Source organism: Dama dama, chromosome 3 (genome assembly GCF_033118175.1).
Source record: "Dama dama isolate Ldn47 chromosome 3, ASM3311817v1, whole genome shotgun sequence".
In the NCBI taxonomy this organism is placed as follows: Eukaryota; Metazoa; Chordata; class Mammalia; order Artiodactyla; family Cervidae; genus Dama; species Dama dama.
Window position 1 is genome coordinate 47415514 of NC_083683.1, and position 16085 is coordinate 47431598.

At 41.1% G+C, this 16085-nt stretch overlaps 1 protein-coding gene across 1 annotated transcript; it reads left to right on the plus strand.

Moving 5' to 3' along the window:
- Positions 1–11936: 11936 nt before the first annotated feature.
- Positions 11937–13649, plus strand: LALBA (lactalbumin alpha). The gene is made up of 4 exons (XM_061122769.1): positions 11937–12069; positions 12399–12557; positions 13015–13090; positions 13589–13649. The coding sequence occupies exons 1-4, from the start codon at positions 11937–11939 to the stop codon at positions 13647–13649; spliced, it is 429 nt and encodes a 142-aa protein (XP_060978752.1).
- The last annotated feature ends 2436 nt before the right edge of the window (positions 13650–16085 follow it).

Below are 16085 nucleotides of genomic sequence, written 5' to 3' on the forward strand. Positions count from 1 at the left end.
CACCAAGTTAGCTCTCCTAATGTAAACAATAACATAATTGACACAATATGTGAAGTATCTGTTTATAGCTATTGGAAAACATATAACACAGGAGTGTAACCCCTGAGAGAAACAATAAGAGACTATTTTGGGGGCTCCAAAATTACTGCAGATGGTGACTGCAGCCATGAAATTAAAAGACGCTTGCTCCTTGGAAGAAAAGCTATGACCAATCTAGATAGCATATTAAAAAGAAGATCAATCCTGAATATTCATTGGGAGGACTGATGCTGAAGCTGAAGCGCCAATACTTTGGCCACCTGATATGAGAAACCTAGTCATTGGAAAAGATCCTGATGCTGGGAAATATTGAGGGCAAAAGGAGAAGGGGACAGCAGGATGAGATGTCTAGATAGCATCACTGACTCAGTGGACATGAATTTGAACAAACTCTTGGAGATGGTGGAGGACAGAGGAGCCTGGTGTGTTGCAGTCCATGGGGTCACAGAGAGTCAGACATGAATTCGCGACTAAAAAACAGCAGAGCAAGTAAAGATTTAACCTTTATTCTTAGGCTAATTTTATCCTATTTCTAAAGTGTAGTCTTTCTGAGGTTCTATTGAATGCTCCCAGTTTTCAATAAGATGTCTCCACTCTGGTTGATTGGACCTTAAATATCTCCCACCCTGTATGAATTCCAGTAGTTACTCAATCTATACTTCTAATAATACTCAGCTAAAGTCTTGTGGCTATCTGTACACAGGTTTCTAAAATTCTTTTTCTGTATGTCTCCCTCCTCTACTGCCCACAAATTCAGACAATTTCTGCCTCCCCAAATGCTGATCTTTGTCGCTTCAACTTAGTGAGATAATCATGCCTTGCCCCTTCTTTGATCTTGAGTCTGGAAAGGCAGAAAGCCATGGTAGTAGTATAGTTCACTTCAATCATTTCTCTTCCCTCAGGAGTTCAGTTCAGTCGCTCAACTGTGTCCAGCTCTTTGCAACCCCATGGACTGCCACACGCCAGCCCTCCCTGTCCATCACCAACTCCTGAAGCTTGCTCAAACCCATATCCATCGAGTTGGTGATACCATCCAACCATCTTATCTTCTGTCATCCCCTTCTCCTCCTGCCTTCAATCTTTCCCAGCATCGGGGTCTTTTCAAATGACTCAGTTCTTCGCATCAGGTGGCCAAACTATCGGAGTTTCAGCTTCAACATCAGTCCTTCCAATGAATATTCAGGACTGATTTCCTTTAGGATGGACTGGTTGGATCTCCTTGCAGTCCAAGGGATCTTAAGAGTCTTCTCCAATACCACAGTTAAAAAGCATCAATTCTTTGGTGCTCAGCATTCTTTATGGTCCAACTCTCGCATCCATACATGACTACTGGAAAAACCACAGCTTTGACTAAACCGAACTTTGTTGGCAAAATGATGTCTCTGCTTTTTAATATGCTGTTTAAGTTTGTTATAACTTTTCTTCCAAAGAGCAAGTGTCTTTGCATTTCATGGCTGCGGTCAACATCTCTTTTGGAGCCCAAGAAAATAAAATCTGTTCCTGCTTCCATTTTTTCCCCTTCTATTTCCCATGAAGCGATGGGATCAGATGCCATGATCCAAGGTTTTTTTAATGTTAAATTAAATGTTTAATTTTTTAAAAATGTTGAGCCAGCTTTTTCTCTCTCCTCTTTCACCCTCATCAAGAGGCTCTTTAATTCCTCTTCACTTTCTGCTATTAGAATGGTATCATCTGCATATCTGAAGTTATTTCTCCTGGCAATCTTGATTTCAACTTGTGATTCATCCAGTACTCTGCATATAAGTTAAATAAGCAAGGTGACAATATACAGTCTTGTCATACTCTTCTTCCAAGTTTGAACCAGTCTGTTGTTCCACTTTCGGTTCTAACTGTTACTTCTTGACCTGATACGGGTTTCTCAGGAGGCAGGTAAGGTGGTCTGGTTTTCCCATCTCTAAGAATTTTCCACAGTTTGTTGGGATCCACATAGTCAAAGACTTCAGCATAAGTCAATGAAGCAGAAGTAGATGTTTTTCTGGAACTCTTGCTTTCTCCATGATCCAATGAATGTTGGCAGTTTGATCTCTGGTTCCTCTGCCTTTTCTAAATTCAGCTTATACATCTGGAAGTTCTCAGTTCACGTACTGCTGAAGCCTGGCTTGAAGGATTTTGAGCATAATATTGCTAGTATGCGAAGTGAGCACAACTGACCTGCTCTAACAAAATATAAAAACAAGTCTCAAAAGATTAAACTGAACCTTAAGTACCCTCACTGTCTAGCAGTACAAAGCCAAAACTCTTTAAAGGAAGGCAATACAATTCAGATGCTCAATAACAAAACACCCTTAACATCTAGCATCTAATAAAACAATCATTAGAAATGCAAAGAAGCAGAGAAATGTGACCATTAGGCAGACAAAAATGAGGCAATAAAGGACATTAGCAAGAGGGCCTAATAGGAAACCTCAGAAATTCCTTCACCCCTGGAGACAAGGATTTAACAGTATATGAACCAATTGCCTTTGTGAGAAATCTAGAATCCAGTTAAGAAATTCCTGGGATAGAGATCTTCCTGTTAGATTTTGGGAGTTCAGATTCTTCTTTCAGCTTCAGCTACTAACTGGCTGTCCTCTTCATCTTTCAATAAAATGACAATCTGAAACAATGTAAACAGTGACAATCCAGTGCTTTCTTCATTAAAATGTGGCTGGCCCCAGTGGAGTGGGAGACCCTGATACTCCTAAGGTTTGTTAAGTGGGTAAAATATCCTTCCTCAACTCTCCTCCTGGTGATTCCATAAGACTAGCTTGCAAGCTTTCCTGTCCCAGCTGGAGACAAAATTGCCCTGAGTCTGGGGACAGTGGCACCAAACTGCTCTCCAAATGGTTATGAAGAAATGTATTTTTCATTCCTCATTTCTTGTGTCAGAGGAAGAATTGTGGATGTCTGTAGAAATAAGCCATTTGTAATTCTGTGAAAGTAAAATCCTCAGATTTGAAAGATTATGCCATTTAGATGTACCCATTCCTGAAAATGGGTACAAACTATTGTCTCTCATCTTTTGAGGCCAGCAGGCCCGAAACAGGGGTGAAAGAAAATATATACTTCTATTTTTGGCCTGAAAGTGGTAAAGGCTATTTTGTGTTTAAAAAAGAGAGAGAAAGAGGGAGAGAGAGAGAGAAATTTCTGCTGCCAAAGCAAACATGAAGCCCGGCAGGAAGGTTCTTTGCATTCATTTACCAGAGAACTTTCCCTCAGAATGACATGGCATAATTAAGGAAACTTCTAACTCTTGAATTCTTCCTTGGGAAGGAATGAAGTGAAATGTATATCCAATATTCTGAGTTTTTGTGGTGCTGCCAAGGGACTTGTTTCTGTGTTGTCTGAGTCTAAGCACTAAGAGGAGTGGGACATCATGTTGGAGGGTCATTGGCAACAGAGGCAATCAAGGTGGCTTGGTCTAGCACCAGTTTGCAGTACCACAGACAGACACTAGGTGGAACTCGAGTACCGCAACTTTCTGCAGTGTCAGAGAAACTATAGAGTATTGCAGATACAAAGAGGAGATCTTAGCAAGAACTGGTAAACTTCTTAATTAGGAGATGACATGTGTCCAAAGAGGTTGCATCCCCAGAAAAGGCTTGAGAGGTCTCCAGATTCTCCAGCTGGGCTTATTGGAGAAAGTCCTCCCTGAGGAAACCAGACCACAAAAACTAAGAGCTGAGTTTTCAAATGCTAAAGTCCTAACAGAAAACAACTATACACAAAGAAACAGAAAAACATTGCCTATTTAAAGGAACAGATTAAAACTCCAGAAACCAGCCCTAAAGAAATGGCAGTATATGAATGACCAGACAAAGAATTCAAAATAATTATCATAAGATGTTCATGAATTAAGAGAACACAGAGAGACAATTAAATGAAATCAGGAAAATGATACATGAACAAAACACAAATTTCAACAAAGAGAAATTGTAAGGAAAAACCATTTAGAAAATTTATGAATTTTTGCCTAGCTAAAAAAATTTATGACATTTTGATTCTACTTGTTTGACTTAGTATGAAGAGAATGCCTGATTTCTAACTTATATTCATTCAAAACTTTGATGTAATTCCTTGTATTTTGACATCTATTATTACTGCTAAAAGTCTGGAAAATTTATTATCTTAGTGATTTTTTAAAAAAATTTATTAATTTGGCTGTGCCAGTTCTTAGTTGAAGCATGTGGGATCTAATTCCCTGTCCAGGGATCAAACCCAGGGCCCCTGCTTTGGGAACCTGGAGTCTTAACCACTGGACCACGAAGGAATCACTCGTTTTTTAATTTATTTATTTTTTAATTGAATGATAATTGTTTTATAGACTTTTTTTTTTCCTTGCTGGAAAATTTTCTTTTTTTTCTTTTTTTAAATTTATTTTAAAACTTTTTTTACAATGTGATTTTTCTTATTTTAATTTAAAATACATATGTATATTATTTTAAATTTATTTAATTAAATGATAATTGCTTTAAAGAATTTCATTTTTGTCTGTCAGACATCAACAAGAATCAGCCATAGGTACACCCATGTCCCCTCCCTCCCGAGCCTCCCTTTCATCTCCCTCCCCATCCCACCTCTCTAGGCTGATATGGAGCCCCTGTTTGAGTTCCCTGAGGCATACAGCAAATTCCCACTGGTTATCTATTTTACATATGGTAATGTAGGTTCCCATCTTACTGTCTCTGTATATCTCCCCCTCCCCTCCCCCTCTCCCCACCATGTCCATAAGTCTGTTCTCTATGTTTGTGTCTCCATTGCTGCCCTGTAAATAATTTCCTCAGTACCATCTTTCTAGATTCCACATATATGTGTTCGTATATGATATTTCTCTTTAGCTTTCTGACTTACTTCACTTTGTATAATAGGCTCTAGGTTCATTCACCTCTTTAGAACTGACTCAAACACATTCCTTTTTATGGCTAAGTAATATTCCATTATATATACATAACACAACTTCTTTATCCATTTGTCTGTCAATGGATATCTAGGTTGCTTCCACATTCTAGCTATTATAAACAGTGCTGAAATGAACACTGGGGTACATGTGTCTTTTTCAATTTTGGTTTCCTCAGGATATATGCCTAGGAGTGGGATTGCTGGGTCATATGGTGGTTTTATTCCTAGTTTTTCAAGGAATCTCCATACCATCGTCCATAGTGGCTGTATCAGTTTATATTCCCACCAACAGTGCAAGAGGGTTCCAGTTTCTTCACACCCTCTCCAGCATTTATTGTTTGTAGATTTTTGATGATGGCCATTCTGACGAGTGCAAGGTGATATCTCATTGTAGTTTTGATTTGCATTTATCTAATAATGAGCATCTTTTCAGGTGTTTGTTAGCCATCTGTATGTCTTCTTCACATAGCTAGTGGAGGTGATGGAATTCTAGATGAGCTATTTCCAATCCTAAAAGATGATGCTGTGAAAGGGCTGAACTCAATATGCCAGCAAATTTGGAAAACTCAGCAGTGACCACAGGACTGGAAAAGGTCAGTTTTCATTCCAACCCCAAAGAAAGGCAATGCCAAAGAATGTTCAAACTACCACACCATTGCACTCATCTCTCACGCTAGCAGAGTAATGCTCAAAATTCTCCAAGCCAGGCTTCAACAGTACGTGAACCATGAACTTCCAGATGTTCAAGCTGGATTTAGAAAAGACAGAAGAACCAGAGATCAAATTGCCAACATCCATTGGATCATCAAAAAAGCAAGAGAGTTCTAGAAAAATATCTACTCATGCTTTATTGACTATGCCAAAGCCTTTGACTGTGTGGATCACAACAAACTGTGGAAAATTCTTAAAAAGATGGGAATACCAGACCACCTGACCTGCCTCCTGAAAAATCTGTATGCAGGTCGGGAAGTAACAGTTAGAACTGGACATGAAACAACAGACTGGTTCCAAGTAGGGAAAAGAGTACATCAAGGCTGTTTATTGTCACCCTGCTTATTTAACTTATATGCAGAGTATATCATGAGAAATGATAGACTGGATGAAGCACAAGCTGGAATCAAGGTTGTCGGGAGAAATATCAATAACCTCAGATATGCAGATAACACCACCCTTATGGCAAAGTATCTTCAATATTAATTTATTATTAATTTCTCATTTAAATGCTTTCTTCTCTGCAATCACCCTTTGTGCTTTTTTCAGTCTAACTTTATGGAGGCTTTTGATGGTTAAGTTGAAGATCTCTCTTGGTAAATATCACATTGCACTTAAACATATGTGGGTTATTTTCAAATATATTTTTATATTGATTTCTAAATTTATTCCACAGTGATAAGAGAACGGACTGTGCATGATTTCAATACCTTTATACCATGACACTTTTTCATCTTGTTTTATGTCTCTGGATACGTTTCAGTGTCCACTAGTTTATAGTCTATGGGAACATGAATAGAATTTGTATCCTACTATCCAAAATCACTGCAGATGGTGATTGCAGCCATGAAATTAAAAGACGCTTACTCCTTGGAAGGAAAGTTATGACCAACCTAGATAGCATATTAAAAAGCAGAGACATTACTTTGCCAACTTGCCAAAGGTCTAGTCAAGGCTATGGTTTTTCCAGTGGTCATGTATGGATGTGAGAGTTGGACTGTGAGGAAAGCCGAGCGCCGAAAAATTGATGCTTTTGAACTATGGTTTGGAGAAGACTCTTGAGAGTCCCTTGGACTGCAAGGAAAGCCAACCAGTCCATCCTAAAAGAGATCAGCCCTGGGTGTTCATTTGAAGGACTGATGCTGAAGCTGAAACTCCAATACTTTGGCCACCTCATGCAAAGAGTTGACTCACTAGAAAAGACCCTGATGCTGGGAGGGATTGGGGGCAGGAGGAGAAGGGGATGACAGAGGATGAGATGGCTGGATGGCATCACCGACTCGGTGGGCATGAGTTTGAGTAAACTCCGGGAGTTGGTGATGGACAGGGAGGCCTGGCATGCTGCGATTCATGGGGTCACAAAGAGTCGGACACGACTGAGCGACTGAACTAAACTGAACTGAACTGACATGAATCAGCCATAGATCGCCAGTCCAGGTTGGATGCATGAGATAAGTGCTCAGGGCTGGTGCACTGGGATGACCCAAAGGGATGGGATGGGGAGGGAGGTGGGAGGGGGGTTCAGGATGGGGAACACATGTAAAGGAAACTTATTTTAAAAACAGTTTTCAGAATATAAATTGCATAGCTTATTAGAATAAAAATATAATGTTGATGTAGCATCAGGTACACAAAGAGATATTATTCAGCTTTAAAAAACAAGAAGTCCTGCCAGTCCAACAATATGGATGGAACTTGATTATGCTAAAGGAAACAAGTCAGAAAAAGCACTCACTCCCTAAATTTTATTTGCTTTAAATAACTAATTCATTTAGGAATTTGTCTAAATTTGGGTTTCAGTTCTAAGCTCTAACTTTATTTTTCACCTAGTGATGACTTACCTTAATTATAGGAGGAAGCAGAAAATGGTGAGGATATTAACAGTAAGGTGTATGTGTTAGTCACTCAGTCATGTTTGACTTTTTGCAACCCCATGGACAGTAGCTCGCAAGGCTCCTCTGTCCATGGAATTCTCCAGGCAAGAATACTAGAGTGGGTTGCCATTCCCTTCTCCAGGGGATCTTCCCCACCCAGGGATCGAACATGGGTCTCCTGAATAGCAGGCAGATTCTTTACTATTTGGGCCACCAGGGAAGCCCCTGTAAGGAGTAAGGAGTAATGGTCTGTAATTGTAACTGTAAGGAGTAATGGTCAATATTATTGTGGCTCTCAGGGTGTTCCCTCCAAGTGGTGGCTGAGGTCTCTATCAATTACTAGTCATCTGCAAAAACTACAGTGTCAGATGACTGCTGCCAAATGTGTTTTGAAGAAGGTGCTTCTGATTCCTCAATCTCTGGAAGTCCTCCATAGGACTGGTTTGAGAAACTTTGATTTTTACCATCAAAATTTCACCCTCAAAAGCATCCAAGGGAATGAGCATAGCTTCCTAGTGTATTTCTGAAAAATCCAGCATCTTGTAAATATCTCTTCACTTCCTTGAGCCAGATCTTGGCCTGCATAGAGAGCACCCTGTGTCTCTGGAGAGATTTTGGCAGGGGCTTTCCTTCATCAGCAATGCTCATGTCTTTCCATACACTTCCTTAGTGCTGAGATTGTTGTTTGTTCTTCTTCGATTCATCTCTAAGAACTGACATCTTTCTCTGAAAAGTTTGTTATTGTTTCCAATAGATATCTATCTTCTTTATCAGACAACCCCAGATATGCTATTTTATAAACATTTCTAAGGAAATAATGGTTCCTCTTGCCTGAGGTATGTTTCTTTTCTTTTTTGCATTTAGTTGTGATTCCTTGCCTAATATGCTGCTTCTTGGAAGGGCAGAGATACTACCAAATTGTAGGCAAACAGGCTACTGCCATAAACCTTGACTTGGCTGGAAGTGTAAGAAAGCCCCTGTGATTCATGACATCCTGGCCTATCATTTTATTCTATTACAGGTACTTAGTCCACAGCCCTGGGCAGGAGACATTTTACACCAGGCACCTCTATTGGAAAGACTAATCTTTAGGACTAGATTTTCTCATCCACATGGTTCAAGGTCATCCTCTCACTCCCAGCCATCTTTTCAATCATACTTGCTTAGGGTGATAGAATTTCTATTCCTATTCTACATGTACTATTCCAATGCCTCTGAATGGAATGGAGGAGAAATGCAGTGGAAGCACTTCTGCTGTGTTTCTAAACACATATCTCTGATATTAGGACTTTCTGCTGATCGCTCTTGGAACACTAAGATCTTCTACACTCATTTCACTCATGGTGCTGATGCCAAAAACTTGGTCTCTGTGCACTGAATTGAATCTTGGAGACAGAGTTTTGGGTGAAGTAGAAGATAATAGCTGTATTGCTTTTCAAAGCAAAGGGGGACACAATGGGCTCATGCCCGTCAAAACTGTGTGTCCCAACCTGGGAAGATTTGGTGAGGAGTTTTTTGGCAATGGTTCAAAGGCAGGGTTGCTGATAAGACTAGGATGTGTGTGGGTGGGGGGGGTGGGCGGCGGGCTTCACTCCTTTAATCTGGCCTCAGGTAGTTTTCTCTGAAATGAATGCTAGCATCTTCCATTTGTTGGAGGTTTTAATTTTGTAAAGAGCTCAAAGATATTGTTATGCATATCCCTTAAGGTGAAACTAGGACCCTGCCCCAAGGCTGTGCTATTGTTTCTTGGCTGCTCCTCCCTGTCTCTGCATCGCCACCTTTCCCTGGTTAGCAATTTTTTGAATCTACCCTTTGGAATTCAGGTAAGGTCATAGAGGCTGGAATCTATTCCCTACAAACAAGAAATGGGGAAAATGAAAAGACTTCTATTTTCAGAAGCCCCAGGGGGTCCTGTTTAGTTTTAGTACTTTGTATAGTGATTATCAGTACTTCTTATAGTGATAATCAGTACTTCATATAGTGATAATACAGAGTACATCATGTGAAATGCCAAGCTGGGTGAAGCACAAGCTGGAATCAAGATTGCCGGGAGAAATATCAATAACCTCAGATATGCAGATGACACCACCCTTATGGCAGAAAGTGAAGAGAAACTGAAGAGCCTCTTGATGAAAGTAAAAGAGGAGAGTGAAAAAGCTGGCTTAAAACTCAACATTTGGATAACTAAGATCATGACACCTGGTCCCATGACTCCATGGCAAATAGATGGGGAAACAATAGAAACAGTGAGAGACTTTATTTTCGTGGGCTCCAAAATCACTTCAGATTATGACCGCAGTCATGATATTAAAATACGCTTGTTCCTTGGAAGAAAAGCTATGACCAGCTTAGACAGCATATTAAAAAGCAGAAACATTACCAACAAAGGTCTGTCTAGTCAAAGCTATGGTTTTTCCAGTAGTCATGTATGGGTGTGACAGTTGGACTATAAAGAAAGCTGAGTGCTGAAGAATTGATGCTTTTGAACTGTGGTGTTGGAGAAGACTCTTGAGAGTCCCCTGGGCTGCAAGGAGATCAAACCAGTCCATCCTAAAGGAAATCAGTCCTGAATATTCATTGGAAGGACTGATGCTGAAGTTGAAACTCCAATATTTTGACCACCTGATGCAAAGAACTGACTCATTGGAAAAGACCCTGATGCTGGGAAAGATTGAAGGCAGCAGGAGAAGGGATGACAGAGGATGGGAGAGTTGGATGGCATCACCAACTCAATGGACAAGCTCCGGGAGTTGGTAATGGGCAGGAAAGCCTGGCATGCTGCAGTCCATGGGGTCGCAAAGAGTAGGACACTACTGAGCGAATGAACTGAACTGAACTGATAGTGATAATCCATGGTACAGAATATAGGATAAAACAGAAGAAGAGTTTGCCCTGATTCTGAAGAGTTGTAGGATATAAAAGTTTAGAATACCTTCAGTTTGGAAGTCTTAAATTATTGACTTAGGATGGTATAAGAAATCAGGTTTCAGAGACTGAGGCAGAGAGAATGAGCCCTGGCATACAAGAAGCTAACAGCTATTGGTACCATAGCATGAAGCTTGATGCCAGAAAGTTGAAGGAACCATTCAGAACTAGTATCCTAAAGTCTACTTGCTTCAGGACACTGATCTTAAAGCTCGGGTTCAGAATCTTGTTTTATAGGCTCTAGGTGTACACTGTGCTGTGCTGTACTTAGTTGCTCAGTTGTGTCTGACTTTTTGTGACCCCATGAACTGTAGCCCACCAGGCTCCTCTGTCCATGGGGATTCTCCAGGCAAGAATACTGGAGTGGGTTGCCATGCCCTCCTCCAGGGGATCTCCCCAGCCCAGGGGTTGAACCCAGGTCTCCTGCATTGCAGAAAGATTCTTTACCATCTGAGCCACCAGGGAAGCCCAAGAATACTGGAGTGGGTAGCCTATTCCTTCTCCAGGGGATCTTTCCATCCCAGGAATTGAACTGGAGTCTCCTGCATTGCAGGTGGATTCTTCACCAGCTGAACAACCAGGTATATACTACTCCAGTATTAAAGTGCTTAAAGTCCAGGTTTCCCACCTTTCCCAAAAAGATTGGGTCACTCTTTTTTAACCTTCTGTGGCCAACTCTAAGGCTGCCTACAAGTTTATGTATTTATGAACACATTTGTTACAAATTGTTAGTTTTAGATTTACAATGTGGTATCTGGCTATTGAGTGGTATTGGTGGTTGGGGATGGGGAGGCTGATAGCAGCTCAGAGGGTAGCTAGATACTGTGAAACACACTTTTCAAGTTCTCCATTTTTGTGAAATAGAAAGTCTCTGGATCCAAGTTATATATGATTCTCAGTCTCTGTTGTCATATTCTATTTCTCTTCTTGACCACTCAACAAGGAACCAAGATATCAAGGGGCACTTCTTTTGTTTCATGCCTGGGTTGAGTGGGCCAGTGTCAGCTCTAATCCTGGGACCATGACATATGATGATGTACACTCCTTTCCCATATTCTGTGTGTCTCTAAGGGGAAGGAGGAGTTGGCCATGGACCCTTTGTGCATTTTCCGATTGTTTCACTTGTATTACCCCTGAGGCCCCCTTTGTTCCTGAAGTAGGTTGGGCACATCTTGCTTCCTAGAACCAACACTACCAGAAACAAACATATAAATAAAGCCAAATGGGAAACAGGATCATGTTTGTAACACTCTTTGGGCAGGTAACAATACCTGATATGGACTAGAGACTCTGGGGAGGAAAGGAAAAGTGGGGAGAAATTACTGAAGGAAGCTAGCAGGCTCAATGCTTCTTTGTTGGTTTGGCTGGCCTCTCTCGTCATCTTCCTGGATGTAAGGCTTGATGCCAGGGCCCCTGAGGCTTTTTTCACAAATAAAAGGAGGTGAGCAGTGTGGTGACCCCATTTCAGGATCTTGGGGGGTAACCAAAATGATGTCCTTTGTCTCTCTGCTCCTGGTGGGCATCCTATTCCATGCCACCCAGACTGAACAATTAACAAAATGTGAGGTGTTCCATAAGCTCAAAGACTTGAAGGACTACGGAGGTGTCAGTTTGCCTGAATGTGAGTTCGCTGCTATTTTGCTTTGTCCTATAATTCATCTTCTTCACTCTTTCCCTCCATTCTCTTCATCCTCTTTTTCCCCCTCTACTTTTAATTTCATTATTGAACAATTCTTTTATTTGTTTACTCTTTTATTACATTTATTTATCTATCTCTCCTTTTTCCCATTGTCTGATCCTTTGGAACTCTTTTCACCTTATCAAGAGATACTCTGTGGTCTGCCATATTTGGAGATTGGTTGGAGAGCCTTTTTCTGTCTGGGAATACAGGTCCTCATTTATGCTATACATGAACATCCTTGTGAAATCTCTTTTTCATCTTTCTTTCAGGGGTCTGTACCGCATTTCATACCAGTGGTTATGACACGCAAGCCGTAGTACAAAACAGTGACAGCACAGACTATGGACTCTTCCAGATCAACAATAAAATTTGGTGCAAAGATGATCAGAACCCTCACTCAAGCAACATCTGTAACATCTCCTGTGACAGTGAGTGACTTCTTTTTACCCTGTTCCTGTGTTTTTCTGGAACCTACTCCTGGGATAACCTCCTTTTTTTTGGTGTCAAGCACACTTCTGGCTTCACTGCCTTGGACTCCAAATTAACTGTGGGACTTGATAATACCAAGTAAGAGGCTCTTAGAATTTTTCAGTAACACCAAATTCCCAGAAAGTTTCTTAAAGTTCATGGGTAGGTGACCTGAGCTGTTTGGGAATCTTGATGTATAATACCCTGTATTTTCAGACTAAGTTGGTTAATGAAGTTGATAATTCCTAAGGCGCTGCGCCAGAGAAGTGAAGGGAGTTCTTACCTAGGGCTAGGCATTACTGTATTAGATTTCTCACATAAGCCTCTAGTTCAGAGAAAACCAGAGAAGAGGGAAATTCATTACCTTTCTGGGTAATACTTATTTCTCTCATTTTTTCCACCTATAACTCCTGCCAGAGTTCCTGGATGATGACCTTACTGATGACATTATGTGTGTCAAGAAGATTCTGGATAAAGTAGGAATTAACTACTGGTGAGTCACCTTTCTATTTTCTACTTAATCTTTCCCCTCTTTCTTCTCAGTCCTTTCGTCCCAGCACTATACCCCTTTCTATTTCCTGGTCTTTTAAACTAGAATGTAATCTTCAAAACAGAAATCATCAAGCAGACTCAGGTTTCCAATTTTGAAGCTTCACTTCACTCCCGTTAACAATTTTCCTACCTAGGGTTCCCTAATAGAGGGCTGAGATCCAGGATTTCCTTCACCAGGACTTGAGCATCTAATTCTGCTTGTTCAGTCCTACATCCTAAGGCACGCCTTTTGTTCCACTGCCCCACAATTTTCTTGGAGTTTTAAAAAACGGACCTTACTCCACTAAGTGGCTCAGTGCCTCTAGCCATGTGGCTAGGAAAGTCTGTCTGTAATTTTGACTCACAATCTTCCACCTCAGCCTTCCTGGGGATAAAGCTAGATGTAAATATAACCAAGATCCTGTCAGTCAACTTGCCTTGTCTCCTTCTTCATGATCAGGTTGGCCCATAAAGCACTCTGTTCTGAGAAGCTGGATCAGTGGCTCTGTGAGAAGTTGTGAACACCTGCTGTCTTTGCTGCTTCTGCCCTCTTTCTGTTCCTGGAACTTCTCTGCCCCATGGCTACCTCGTTTTTCTTCTTTGTACCCTCTTGAAGCTAACTCATCTCTGAGTCCTGGGCCCTGTAGTGACAATGGACATGTAAGGACTAATCTCCAGGGATGCATGAATGGTGCTCTGGACTTTTGACTCTGGCTCAGTGCCCCTGATGACACTTTTAATACAACAGTGCATTCCACTTCTGTCCTGAATAAAAGGCCTGATTTTGAGTGACTGGCTGTATTTTCTTCCTGGCGGGAGAGGGAGGAAATAGGGTGAGTAGGTAGACCTGACCATGGGTCAAAGACACCTGCATCTCTCCTAAAGAGGAGATAGACTGAACTTATAAAAATTCAAAGATGGAGATTGCTTTCTGTATTAATTCAATTCAGCAGAGTTTTATTGATCACCTAGCATAATTCAAAGAACTATGGAGGGGATATAAAGTTGACTAAAAGCATCTCTTGCCTCAACTAGTATAATACAAACATTAATAAATAATTATAATACAAGATTCAATGGACATGGACTTGGGCAAACACTGGGATATGGTGAGGGACAGGGAGGCCTGGTGGGCTGCAGTATGGGGTCACAAAGAGTCAGACATGACTTAGTGACCGAAGAGCAACAACAACAACAGCATAATACAAGATACGGTGTCATAAGGATCATTAGAGAGGTTAGAGAAGTGTCAATGTCTTCTAATTCCCTCCTCTTACCTCTATACTCACTGGGGCTTTTGGCATTCAGACCATATTTGTCTTGTCTCAGAGACTAGCAGCTCCCAAATGAAGCTGCCATAATCTGTTTAGGGACGTATAGGCCCTGGCAGGCAGTGAACAGGACATCTCTCTCTTACACTTATGAAAACAAACTCTCAGGAAATAACTTAGTATTCATCATATGATTTTAGTCTGGATTTGAACACAATGTGCCACATGTCCCAGGGGTACTGCATGCTATTCCTTCCCTAATTATGGGACAAAATGCTTTTCCCCAAGTCTACAAGATTTTAAGAATAATCCCTGTTCACAGTTGTATGTGGGAGGGCAGGATTGAATGACCATTCGTCCCACCAGACTCACACATCTCCTTATTATTTGCTTCAGTCACAGTCCCAGGAAGGCATCAAGTCAGTTCAGTTCAGTCGCTCAGTCGTGTCCAACTCTTTGTGACCCCATGAATCGCAGCACACCAGGCCTCCCCACCCATCACCAACTCCCGGAGTTCACCCAAATTCATGTCCATTGAGTGGGTGATGCCATCCAGCCATTTCATCCTCTGTTATCCCCTTCTCCTCCTGCCCTCAATCTTTCCCAGCATCAGGGTCTTTTCCAATGAGTCAGCTTTTCCCATCAGGTGGCCAAGTATTGGAGTTTCAGCTTCAACATCAGTCCTTCCAATGAACAACCAGGACTGATCTTTAGGATGGATTGGTTGGATCTCCTTGCAGTCCAAGGGACTCTCAAGTCTTCTCCAACACCACAGATCAAAAGCATCAATTCTTGGCACTCAGCTTTCTTTATAGTCCAACTCTCACATCCATACAGGACTACTGGAAAAACCATAGCCTTGACTAGAGGGACCTTTGTTGACAAAGTAATGTTTCTGCTTTTTAATATGTCGTCTAGGTTGGTCATAACTTTCCTTCCAAGGAGTAAGCGTCTTTTAATTTCATGGCTGTGATCACCATCTGCAGTGATTTTGGAGCCCCCAAAAATGAAGTCAGCCACTGTTTCCACTTTTTCTCCATCTATTTGCCATAAAGTGATGGGACCAGAAGCCATGATCTTAGTTTTCTGAATGTTGAGCTTTAAGTCAATTTTTTCACTTTCCTTTTTCACTTTCATCAAGAGGCTCTTTAGTTCTTCTTCAGTTTCTGCTATAAGGGTGGTGTCATCTGCATATCTGAGGTTATTGATATTTCTCCCGGCAATCTTGATTCCAGTTTGTGCTTCATCCAGCCAAGCGTTTCTCATGATGTACTCTGCCTATAGTTAAATAAGCAGGCTGACAATATACAGCCTTGATGTACTCATTTTCCTATTTGGAACCAGTCGGCTGTTCCATATCCGGTTCTAACTGTTGCTTCCTGATCTGCATACAGGTTTCTCAAGAGGCAGGTCAAGTGGTCTGGTATTCCCATCTCTTTCAGAATTTTCCACAGTTTATTGTGATCCACACAGTCAAAGGCTTTGGCATAGGTCAATAAAGCAGAAATAGAAATGAATGATTGCTAGAGGTATTGTGACAGCTGATGATGCCACAAGACCTTTCTGTGTCACTGTAAGTTTGTGAATAATTCCCTTGGGTTTCTCGCTTAAAAAAAACTCTGGGAAAAACAAATGGTTTCTAAAATCCATTTCAGCTTAGAATTCTAAGGTCTAGTGGCTGAGACT